The 12,131-nt window shown below is 48.9% G+C and overlaps 2 protein-coding genes across 3 annotated transcripts in view; one reads left to right on the plus strand and one right to left on the minus strand.

Annotated features, from left to right (window-relative positions):
* The window catches only part of Sptbn2 (spectrin beta, non-erythrocytic 2), a 43,298-nt gene extending 35,961 nt beyond the window's left edge, over positions 1-7,337 (minus strand). Inside the window, exons 1-2 of one of the 2 annotated variants that reach the window (XM_057777242.1) lie at positions 6,893-7,337; positions 28-206 (exon numbers count right to left, since the gene is read on the minus strand). In XM_057777242.1, the coding sequence (XP_057633225.1) occupies positions 28-184 (157 nt within the window). In that variant the 5' untranslated portion in view covers positions 185-206; positions 6,893-7,337. Of the gene's footprint in view, positions 1-27; positions 207-6,237; positions 6,361-6,892 lie in introns of those variants that run through there. The other variant, XM_057777243.1, reaches the window with a different exon arrangement.
* Top6bl (TOP6B like initiator of meiotic double strand breaks) overlaps positions 6,717-12,131 on the plus strand; it is a 108,565-nt gene continuing 103,150 nt past the window's right edge. The window contains 1 exon segment of the mRNA XM_057778701.1: positions 6,717-6,795. Coding sequence (XP_057634684.1) covers positions 6,717-6,795 — 79 coding nt within the window.

Genomic DNA, 12,131 nt, shown 5'->3' on the forward strand with positions numbered 1-12,131 from the left:
TCCCTGCCCCTCCCTGCCTTTCCTTACCTGCCAGGGCCTTGATTCTGGACCGCTCAAAGAGGCGGGCTGAACTGCTGTCATTGTCCCAATCTGAGTCGGGCAGGTCCCAGCGGTTGTTGATGTCACTATACTGGCCCTGGATCTCCAAGCTGTCGAAGTCTGTGGGTGACAGAGTGCTGCTCATGGTGGTGGGTGGCTTCCTGTTCCTACAAGAAGATGCGGCTTGTGAAGAGCGCTGGGGATGCTGAGCCTGCCACTCACCTGCCCTTCTCTCTCTCTCTCTCTCTCTCTCTCTCTCTCTCTCTCTCTCTCTCTCTCTCTTTCTTCTTCTTCTTTTTTTTTTCAGACAGGGTTTCTCTGTATAACAGTACTGGCTGTCCTGGAACTTGCTTTGCAGACCAGGCTGGCCTCAAACTCGGAGATCTACCTGTCTCTGCCTCCCAAGTGCTAGGATTAAAGGTGTGTGCTACTACCACCAGGCAAGTACTAGGTTTTGAAGTAAGGTTCTTCCCAAATTTTTAAAAAAGAGGATCTTGCTCCCCTCAAAAAAAATAATAATAAAATAAAATAAAAAAGCCAGCACTCAGGAGGCAGAGGCAGGCAGATCTCTGAGTTTGAGGCCAGTTTGCTCTACAGAGCAAGTTCCAGGACAGCTAGAGCTACTTGGAGAAACTCTGTCTTGAAAAAGACTTTTTAAATTTTGTTTTATGGCATGGATGTTTTGATGCATGTATATGTAATATATATATAATAGGTGTACCAGATGTTTGCCTGGTACCCAGAGAGGCCAGAAAAGGATGCAGAATTGAAATTACAGATAGTTGTAAACCGCCATGAGGGTGCTGGGAATTGAACCTGGGTCCTCTGAAAAAAACACCACTGCCTTTAACCAGTAAGCCATCCTTCCAGCCCCTCTAACTGTTCTTCATAGCATCTGGTACAGAGAACATTATTAACATCTCCCAGACCATCCTGGGGCCCTTTAGCAGTGGCCTGAGGGATCAGCACTCATCCCAGCCTCAGTGGTCTTGGCCATGGTATCTGAATCATGTATACTTGCCAGTACTATTTATGACCTTAACTTAAGCAAACACACTCTGTCCTCAAATGAGCTTCAGATTAGCTGCTGGGAATTTTTTTTTTGGAAGTCTGTAAGGTCCAAAGTTCTGGTGTAAAACAACATTTACTAGCCACTCAAGGGAATAGGGGGTAGAAAGTTGTAACTTTAACAGAACTCTAAATCCCACATTTTTCATTTTCCTAATACCTCTTCACCACAAGACAGTTTAAACTCATGAACTACTTCATCTGGTGGTGGTGGCCCATGCTTTTAATCCCAGCACTCAGGTATAGTGATGTTTCATTTGTATTTTAATAAAGCTTGCCTGAAGATCAGAGAGTAAAACAGCTGCTCTGATCAGCCTTACAGACCAGGCAGTGGTGACACACACCTTCAATCCCAGTGACCACACTAGTTTGCCATAGAAACCAGGTGGTAGTGGTACACGCCTTTAATCCCAGCGCTGGAGAGGAATATAAGACGGGAGGAGACAGCTCTCAGGCTCAGTCTCATTCTGAGATTCCTGGAGGCAGGATCGCCATTTCAGCAAGAGCTAAGAGCCAATGGCTGGTTGTTTTGCTTTTCTGACCTTCAAGTTGAACCCCAATATCTGTCTCTGAGTTTTTATTAATCATGATACACTCAGGAGGCTGTGACAGGTGGATCTCTGTGAGTTCGAGGCCAGTCTGGTCTACATAGTGAGTTCCAGGACAGTCAATGCTATTATACAGAGAAACCCTGTTTCAGAAAAAAATACCTGATCTGGGAAGGAAGGAGGTGAGGAAAACTTCTCCTGTGGTTTGAAGGCTGGGTGGTGAGGCTCTAGGTGGGTAGAAATGTGTGTGCACATGAGCACACAAAGGCAGAACTTAGCTACTATGGTTAGCTCGTTCTTTAGGGCTGAGTGTGCCCTCCTTGAGGGCGGGGCTGGGTAGCACTGCCCCACACCAACGCTTTTCTGGGAGTGGCATGAAGGAGGTGTGTTCTAGTTTCCTTTCAGTTGCTGTCATAAGATCTTCTGAGGATTTATTTGGCTTATACTCTCAAGTCGCAGTCCATCACTAAGGGAAGGCAGGCCAGCAACGGAAGCAGGAGAAGCAGAAACCACAGAGGGATGCCCTGCTAGCTGGCTTCCTTTTAGGAACATGCTTAGTTATCTTCTTTTTTTAAAAATACACCCCAGGGCCCCCTGCTCAGGGAATGGTGCTGCCCACAGTGGACTGGAGCCTCTTACATCAACTAACAATCCAGACATTTCCCACAGGCATGGCCACTGGCCCATCTTCTCTGGACAACTTGTTAATGGAGACTCTCCTCTCAGATGACTCTAGGCTTTATCACACTGACAGTTTAAACTGACTAGGCCAAGCTGTGAAGAATTCCGTCCTGCTCCGATTACTTCTCTATCCCTTAGTGATCCTTCCTCCTCTGCGCTTCACTCAGCCCTGTGGATACAGCTATCACACATTACAGTGCTTTTCACATTTATGACACGACCGTCAGTTGTGTGTGTCTCTGCTTGTTTCTCTTTAACTCCTTGAGAGCAGGGGTAGTTCTCTCTCTCTCTCTCTCTCTCTCTCTCTCTCTCTCTCTCTCTCTCTTCTTTCTGGGTCCAGCAGAATAGGTATTCAATAAAGAGATATCATATGAATTCATCACAATTCCTATTTTGCCATTGAATCGATGTCTTTCTTAGGGATGAAGAAAACACTCATGCAAAGAATGGAATGGAGGCGGGAGAGAAGACCGTTTCTCAGGTGGAGGACTTTCAGGCCTCTAGTTCCTAGTTTGGTCGTTCATTACCCTATAGATGAGCAAGGAGTTTAATCTCCACTGGTCTAGGACTCCTTTCCCATCATTTTCCACCAACAGAGCCACTGGATTTGCTCTGTAAATATTTATATAAAACTAAATTGTAGGGCAGAGTTGAGTCACCCTGAGCAAAGAACACTATAAGCCAGGCATGACCTGCACCAGTCAGCTAACAGTTTTAGCTTCTGAACAAGAAAACAGAATCTGACTTAGAAGCACTGGCCTTGGCCCTGCTCTGTGTGTGGAGTTAAAATCTCCTCACCAGTAGTCCTTGTCAGTTCAGCTGAAGGAAGGGCATTAGAACCCAAAAAAATCTCTCCACAGACCCCATCAAAAGCACCCCCATATGACACCCAGCTTCCCCTCATTATTTTATTATACTATTTTCCTTCTATAGGAAAAACCTCACTACAATCCCATCCCTGTGCCTTGACAGCCAGTTTCTAAGCATTCTAGCTCTGGACCCCCGTTGTCTTGTACAATATGTTTTCTGAGCTCCAGCAGCTGCCAGCTCCAGGGTCTTAAAGTTTTCTGCCTGAGATTTCCCTACCCAGACCATCCCTTACATAGGACCTGGGTCTCTGTGCTCAGTCTTCCAGCAACCCTCCAGCCACATGACTGTGGAGAATCCTCAATTTTCTTCTCCTCCAAGGATTCCTGAACTCCAGCGGAAGGAAGGTGCCACCATTAATCCAGATTACAGTTCTGCATTCCCTCATTCTTAGCCACTGACCTCAGCCAGGCCCCAGAGGCTTATGTGGTTAGCATCAGGCTAGTAGGACCTCCCATTAGCTTCAGGCTGGAGCTTTGCTACAACACAGGCTCTGCTTGGCCAGGGGCTGGTGCCCACCCAAGCGCTGCGGGACACAGGCTCTGCTTAGCCGTGGTGGGCTGGTCCCGAGGCAGTGGGGTCCCCTCTCACTTTCCTCCACTGGCACTGGTTTGAAAAGCTAGAAACCCTATTTCCTGCCCTGCCTTGTCCTCTGAATCCTCTTCTCACCACACCCTGCTCCGATTACTTCTCTATCCCTCAGTAATCCTTCCTCCTCTGCGCTTCACTCAGCCCTGTGGATACAGCTATCACATATTACAGTGCTTTCTTTTCACATTTACGACACGGACCGTAAGTTGTGTGTGTGTCTCTGCTTGTTCCTCTTTAACTCCTTGAGAGCAGGGGTAGCTCTCTCTCTCTCTCTCTCTCTCTCTCTCTCTCTCTCTCTCTCTCTCTTGTTCTCTCTCTCTCTTGTTCTCTCTCGTTCTCTCTCTCTCTCTCTCTCTCTCGTCTCTCATTTCTTTCTGGGCCAATTCCTATTTTGACCAAAGAATCAATGTCTTTCTTAGGGATGAAGAAAACACTCATGCAAAGAATGGAGACAGGAGGAGAAAAGACCTGTTTCTCAGCTGGAGGACTTTCAAGGTAAGCACTAGCATGGGACTAAGGAGTCACAAATACAGATCACATGACCTGAGTGCTGGGCCACTGGAACAGATCACTGCCTCCCTCAATACCTATTTCTGGTTTGGCGGATCTGGAATGGGCTGGGACTTTGCATATCTAACTCATTCCCAGGTGGCTCAAAAGATGCTGGTGAAAGGCACTCACTCTGAGGGCCACTGACCAAGCCCACAGCTGCAACTCCTTCGGGCAGCTCAGAGGACTGAAAAGCACAGAGTTCCGGGGGTGAGTATGACTGTGGATGACTTCTAAGTACATGCAGGTCTTATCCAGAGCTAAACTAAAATACCTCTTCCCTCTCAGGACAGCAACCCCAGCCGCGACAGAGCAAAAGCGAAGCGGAAGTGAGCTCTAGAACTAATCAAACTGAACTGATTCCGAGAGGAAGAAGGGTAGGGCTGGACAGCCTTGGGAAGCCGGGGCTGAATAAGTGACCAGAGGCTGAACAATACATTAGGACAGATAGGGACTTGAGCGAAATAAAAAATCTCAGCTGACTCAAAGTATAAATGGATGGACTGGCAGGGAGAGAAAGGGGGAAAGAGTCACAGTGAGATGTGGGGTGCTTAAGACAGCAGGAGAAAGAGAAGAGAAGAAAGAAAAATAAACCCTGATCTTTCCCAGGCAGTGTTCCTGATGAAGCTCAGGGCTCTGCTAGGAGGAATTGGGGAGCCAGTCTGAAGACGCGCGGATGTTTTCATTTTCTCCTTTGGAATCTGCAGTTTAGGCTGAGCTTGGTGCTGCACACCTGTAATCCCAGCACCCAGAAACTGGCACAAAGATCACCTGGCCTAAAACCCAAATAAATAAAAAATCCTCCACCCGGGCATAATTATTCAGACTCATCTCCCCTCCCTTACCACCCCCTTCCCTAAGCTTGAGCTTACATCAGTTTCTTAACCAGAAAAGTCTAAGCTCCATTTTAGCTCTTCCCTCACCACTGATCCACTCTTCTCAACATGCCAAGAGGTTGCCCCAAGCTCAAACTGAGATACACACAAACACATCTGGAACTCACTCTGCTCTCTTCACCTTCAAGAGAAACCAGGTTGTGGATACCGACCGGCAATGCCTACAAACCCAGGCTCTGAAGACTGGAATTGTAATGGGGGACAGCAGCTGAGAAACAGCCCACGGAGAATCACATTAGAACAGGGGCAAGCCTCCATCTCAGACAAGCATGCAATGTCATGAGGATTCTGGGGTGCAGTAGGCTGGAGTCAGAGTGGATGGTGTAAACGGATGGTGGAGCTGGAACTGAAACCCCAGTCAGCCAGCTGTCATAGGCAGACTTCACTGCCCTGTAAATGTAGAGCCCCAGAAATACCTTACACAACACTTCCTCACGGCCTGAAGGTTTCATCCTCTCTAGCAACTACAGTCATCTCCACCAAACCGTGTCCACCTCTCATACCCATGCGAGACCTAACGGGCAGCATGGAGCTAGGTACCACAGAGGTGAGGAGAAGCCCACGAAACCTCATAGCCAGTTGCCAACAAGCTGCGGAGCTGGAGGAAGCTGGGTATTCACAGGCCCCGGACAGACAGATCCGAGCACGTCCCCAGTCCTCCCGACCTGCGCCGGCTGGTCCCCCGCAGGAACCACCGCACCAGAAAAAGCCTGCGCTGCCAGACGCGCTCCGAGCCCAGGCGACCCCGATCCATCAGCGCGTCTGTCAGCTCAACTCTTCCAGACTCTTCTCCGCACTCCATAGATGTCCGCGTGCCCAAGCCTCCACCCCCACTGTCTTCAGTGGTACCTGGCTGGCCCGCACAGAACCCAGGCACTCGGCGTCGCATCCTCCCTCCTGGGGTTCCCAGGACCGACCCCAGCGCCTGCGTGCGGTCGCACAAAGCGCGCCTCCTTGCCGGCCGGGACAAAGCGGGCCGGGGCGCCGGAGGCACCTACCTGGGTGCAGAGCGCCTGTCGGGTAGCAAGAGCGCGGCTGGCCGGGGCGCACTGATCGGCGCCGCGCCCACAACCGGGTCGCGAGGGGTGGCTGCGGGCGGTCACAGGCGGCGGCGGCGGGGCGCACGGCAGGCGGGCGCTGTCACAGGGCGCGAGCGGCGCGGGGGGCGCGCGGGGCCGGCGGCCGCGGGGCGCGTGGCGGCTGCGCGCGGGCGCGAGCGGCGGGACTGCGGCGCCGCGGAAGGAGGACAATAGCCTCCCCCTGCCGCAGGCCGCCGGCTCCCGCGGGAGGCCCGGGACCATCTGGAGCTCGCGGGCCCTGCGGGGCTTGGGGCGGGGCGCGAGGCACCCCCTCCCCGCCCGGCGCCATGGCAACCGCGGCCCCTCTGGGTTCCTACTGTGGTTCCCCGGCCGGGGGTCGCTGACCTTCCCCGGGGCAAATTCAGGACGGCCGCTCCTCAGCCGGCTCCCGACCTCCCATGGTCTTCCGCGTGGATGCCCTGCTTGACCCCCACCTTCCGGTCTTCGCCTACCCTGCGACGCCCTTTGGGCGTCTGGGTACCACCCACAGTTAACGGGGCTCATTCTTCCCAGTTTGGACATTCCACCTTTGTCTCTGATGCCAGGGTGCGCAGCCCTATTTAATGTCACTCACCTCTGAGGTTTCCCCGAGATGCGGCCTCCGTTTCCTTTTCAAATGTCCCTTTTTGGGCACCTCCAGGCCATCTCGCTTAAGCGTTTCTCTCTGCCTTGCCCCCTTTCTCTCGTCCTCCTTCCGGCAGGTAGGCTGGCCCGCTTTCCAAAAGCATCTCCATGGCGCTCCTGGAGATTTGCCTTCTCACAAATCAGATTCTCGGAACCGTCATCACAGCGGCTCCTCAGCTCCTCTCATTTATCAACCAGGAGAATTCTGCCCGAGTCACTGTCTTAAGGGGGTTGGGGGCAGGGATGGACATTTCTAGGCCTGGCACGGGTTTCTTCTTGGTTTATTAGCAGCTGAGTGGTCTACGGTTTAATGGCATTCACCAAGGTGATCTGCTATCTGCTTAGGAGAGGAAGGAAATATGCCCAAATCAGAGCAAATGCACAGAGTGGGTGCTCGCAGTGGGTGCTAACAGTGCGTTATGTCATGTGACACTCCCACCCCCACTCCAGCTCTGAAAGTACTGTTCTTCCAGATTGGAGAGCTAAGCTCAGGGAGGAACCAGAAGGAGAAAAAGAAAAAAAAAAAAAAAAAAAAAAAACACCAAAAAAAACCCAGGATGGATTTTGCAGAGGGTTTGGGTTATATACTCCAGAGGAGAGGTAGGCCCCTTCAAACCTGGGGAATGTCTGAAATGGACAAGTAAGGGCAACAAAAAGAATGCTTTTTCAGTGAATTATTGGACTTAAGGTTTAATAATGGCTTTATTGTTAGCCAAATTTTAGCAATTTTGTTTTTTTCTGGAAGTGTATGCATAACTAAGACAGCTACATGTATGCTTTTCACAAAATGAAATCATTGTGTTAAATGTATTTTTAAAAATCTGCAAGGTGAAACCCAATCCTGCCATCACCACTGAACAATTGCATCTGTCTGGCCTTGGTTTTCCTCATGTGTAAAATGAGTTGGGAGAGGGATTGGGGAGTTTTGTTGAAGACTGAGATTCTACCATTAAACTGGAATTTAGCCTTCTCTGGAATAGCTCACTGTGAACTGTTATTCAGGGTATTTATGATTTTCTTTTTTAAAAAATCAGTCACTTGTGTTGGTTTGCTATGCCTTTAATCCCAGCACTCGGGAGGCAGAGGCAGACAAATTTGTGAGAGTTCAAAGCCAGCCTGTTCAACAAGGGAGTTCCAGGCCAGTCAGGACTACAAACAAAATGAGAAAAACCCACCTCACTCTCCTTCAAGCAATGGAGTCAAGAGAGGACATACACTTCTTCTGATCCCAGAGGTCAGAGTATTTTGGATGTTCAGGAAGAAAGAGGCCAACGTGTACATAATGGTCATTATGGAAACTTTGCCAGGGACATTAAAGTTGATTATGGGATGGGAATTAGCTGACCACCAAACAAACTGGAAACCATTTATTGCTGCTGCTCAAGATTATGGGAACTGAGGTCTCAGTGACAACTTGTTAGATGGTGGCCATTTGGAGTTATTAGGTAGGTCTTGTGATTGACATAAACAATAGCTTTTGTAGATTAATTTCCCAATTTAAGCATTGTAAATCTTTCAAAAAGCCTTGTAAGACAAACATTCTGACTTTCATTCTTAATTTATTGAGGAGCAAAACGCTGTTCAGACACCTAAGTGGATGTCCATGTTAACAGAATTAACTCATGGAAAGACTCCTTATCTTCTAACTCCTAGTCTGTTCAGAGGAAGAGTACGGCAGAGTAATTAAAAGGCATAGATTTGGGATCTGGGGTAGCTCAGAGGTAGATCCCTTGCCTAGCACGCACAAAGCCTTGGGTTTAATCCTGAGCACCAGGGGGTGAGGAAGAAAGACGGCAACGGTTTTAGGGTTAGGACCCCTGAGATGGCTGTCTAGTTAGGAGGTGTGAGTGGTGGTTCACACATGTAATCCAAGCACTCTGGAGGCTGTATCTACAACAGCCTGGACTACAGAGTGAAACTGTGTCTCAAAATAAATAGATAAATAAAATATAGTTTTGTTGTAGGACCTTAAATCTGCTCTTACCTTCTTTGCATCTGAGTCTCCTCACCTGTAAGATGTGGGGACCGAGTGAATTATTGCAGTAAGGTACTAGTCCAGCTTTCCCCCTCCCCGCCCCCGTAGCAAGCACTCAGTCCACAGCAGCCATTGTCTTCCCACATTCCTACTTCACTGCACTGTTTCCCAATTTGGAAAGCAAGCATGCTCAGTCAAGGGACTGCTGAGATCACCGTCTCAGTTCTGCGCCTGGGTTGCTCTGGAAACTTGGTATTTTGCACGGTAGTGAATCAGTGTGGTCAATGACAAAGAGAACCTCTGCCTCCTTTTCCTGTGCGTTGCCAAAGTGAATGGAATGGTACCCACCAGGCATGCTGAGCTGCTCAGAGGATTCAAGTTTCCTGCTCAGGCTAAGCATAATTCATGGGAAGATCTTGGCTGTGCTGTCACAGCTAGAGCTGGAACTGAATCTTCAGCTTTCTGTGCCACGGAAGAGGTGTCTCCCTTCTTCCAGCTGAGACTGATTCTTCTGGTTCCTGCTGTAGGTCTCAGCCCTCCCAACCCTCATGGCCCTCACTTCTGGTGACCATTTAAACATGCTTGATCATCTACCAGATTAAATTAAAAGCAGGAAATCTTTTTTTTTTTTTTTTTGAGCCTATCCTGGAACTAGCTCTTGTAGACCAGGCTGGCCTCGAATTCACAGAGATCTGCCTGCCTCTGCCTCACAAGTGCTGGGATTAAAGGTGTGTGCCACCACTGCCCAGCCAAAGCAGGAAATCTTTTTTTTTTTTTTTTTTTTTTTTTTTTTGGTTTTTTGAGACAGGGTTTCTCTGTGGTTTTGGAACCTGTCCTGGAACTAGCTCTTGTAGACCAGGCTGGTCTCGAACTCACAGAGATCCGCCTGTCTCTGCCTCCCGAGTGCTGGGATTAAAGGCGTGCGCCACCACCGCCCGGCAAGCAGGAAATCTTGATACCCTGTACGCATCGTTATCATCTTGCCCTCCTCCTTCCTTTTGTTGGCACAGAACCCATAGCCTGTGCTTGCTTGGCTAGTATTACACCCTGAGATACACACAGCCTTCTTGAGTCATCTGCCCCATTAGCTCCTTCCTCACCTCAATCAAGCATTCATTCAAAGGTTGTGACTTAGTATGTGCCAGGTACTGTGCTAGGATCTTGGAGGACCCCCTGGTGGGGATCACAGACAGTAATAACAGGATTGCTCAGTGATAACCACCAATCACAATCAGTGTCACGAATGGGAACTTCAGAGGTTGTAAGAGAGTTTAGCAGAGAGCAGTGACCTGTGAGAGAGGATGGAAGGGGATTGGCTCAGGACACGTCACCTGAGTTTGAAGCTGGTTTTGAGAAGCACCGACAAGTCAGAGAATGGGGAGCAGTGATAGCAGTTAGGGAAATCTGGTAAGATGTGGGCAGAAATGAATTTCACACAGCTCTGTTGGAGAGGAAAAGGGTTTGTGAAGAATTTAATGAGGAGGAGGGATGGCCAAGTTTAAAAGAGGGGAGACTATTGTTTTGGAACCTTGGGTTGAAAGTATCTTTGAGTCAAGTGGAGATATTGGTTAGTAGTTACGCATGGGTTGGAGTCACCTGCCTTTAGGAAACCCATTTGAAAGACATCAGTGTAGAGACGGGAGGTGAGAGATGCTTTGAAGTGATTGATTTAATGCACACGTGGTCACACATCTTCACATGACCTTCCCACCCAAACCTGGTCACACCGCATATCAGAAAGTAACACCTCCCTCCTTTCACTTGCTCAGTCCATCCTCTTTCCTCTCTAACATCCCATATCAAATTCACTTCAATCTCCTTGTGTTTCTTCCGTGTGTGGAGGAGTTGACAGTGAGTTCCCTCCGCATTCATTTTAATCTCCATGTGCTCCGAGAGTGCGTGCGTGTGTGTGTGTGTGTGTGTGTGTGTTGGACAGTGGGTTCCCTCTTTTTTTTTTTTTCAAGACAGGGCTTCTCTGTAGCTTTGGAGCCTGTCCTGGAACTAGCTCTTGTAGACCAGGCTGGCCTCAAACTCAGAGATCCGCCTGCCTCTGCTTCCCGAGTGCTGGGATTAAAGGCACGTGCCACCACCGCCCGGCGAGTTCCCTCTTTTATGACTTTCCATTGTAGATTTGAGAAAATCTATTCTTGAACCTGGATTCTCAGTTTTGGTTGAGCTGGGGATCCGCCTATCTCTGCAATACCTCAGTTCTGGGGTTACAGGCACTTTGCCACCACGCCTGGCATTTACTCAGGTCCCCATGCCTGTAAAATGAGCATTTTACCCCCTGATCTCCCCAATCCCTGCAGTTGATCTAATGCAGCCCAGATATAGGCTTTACTCCTGCAGGCTGCTGACAAGCGGTTACCAGTGATCCTATTCTTATTCTGGTTGCTGCTCACTGTCCTCTCGGTGTGATGACAACTCTTCTCTTGGCTTATGGTTTCCATGCTCTCCTGTGCATTTGTTGTTGTTTTGTTCACTTGTTTCTGATGGTGGTGGTGTTTTGTCTGGGCTTGTCTTTGTTCCATGTCTCTTTCCTGAACCATCTTACTCTCTGGGCATCTTGGATGGCATTGTTAGACCATCAGTTTGACAGAGAACACTCACCTGCTAAAATCCTTAGGAGCTTCGTAGTAGAGTTTACATGCCTTGCGTACTTCTCCAGCCTTACCGCATCCCTCCTTACTTTATATCATAGCCATATGGAACTCCGGATATTTTCCCAACATTTTTAAACATGCTATTCATAATGGCACAGGTCTATAATCTCAGCACTCAGTGGCATAGGCAGGAGGCTCAGTAAGTAATTCGAGGCCAACTAGACTACACAGAGTTCGAGACTGGCCTGGGTTATACATTCTATCTAAAAACATGGGGAACAAACACTTGGACATGCTATTTCTTTCTTATTCATTCATTCTTTCTTTAGATTGTTTGTTTGTTTGCTTTTCAAGGCAAAGTTTCTTTTTGTACTCCTGGAACTCGCTCTGTAGACCAGGCTGGCCTTAACTCACAGAGATTCTCCTGCCTCTGGCTCCTAAGTGCTAGAATAAAGGTGTGCACCACCACTGCCCAGCCTGGATGTTGCACAATTAATAGAAAACTCAGAAACAGGTATTGGGGTTCAACCTGAAGGTCAGTAAAGCAAAACAGCCAGTCACTGGCTCTTACCTCTATCTCAGTCCAAAATGGCGATCCTGCCTCCAGGAAT

Source organism: Chionomys nivalis, chromosome 8 (genome assembly GCF_950005125.1).
Source record: "Chionomys nivalis chromosome 8, mChiNiv1.1, whole genome shotgun sequence".
Classification (NCBI taxonomy): domain Eukaryota; kingdom Metazoa; phylum Chordata; class Mammalia; order Rodentia; family Cricetidae; genus Chionomys; species Chionomys nivalis.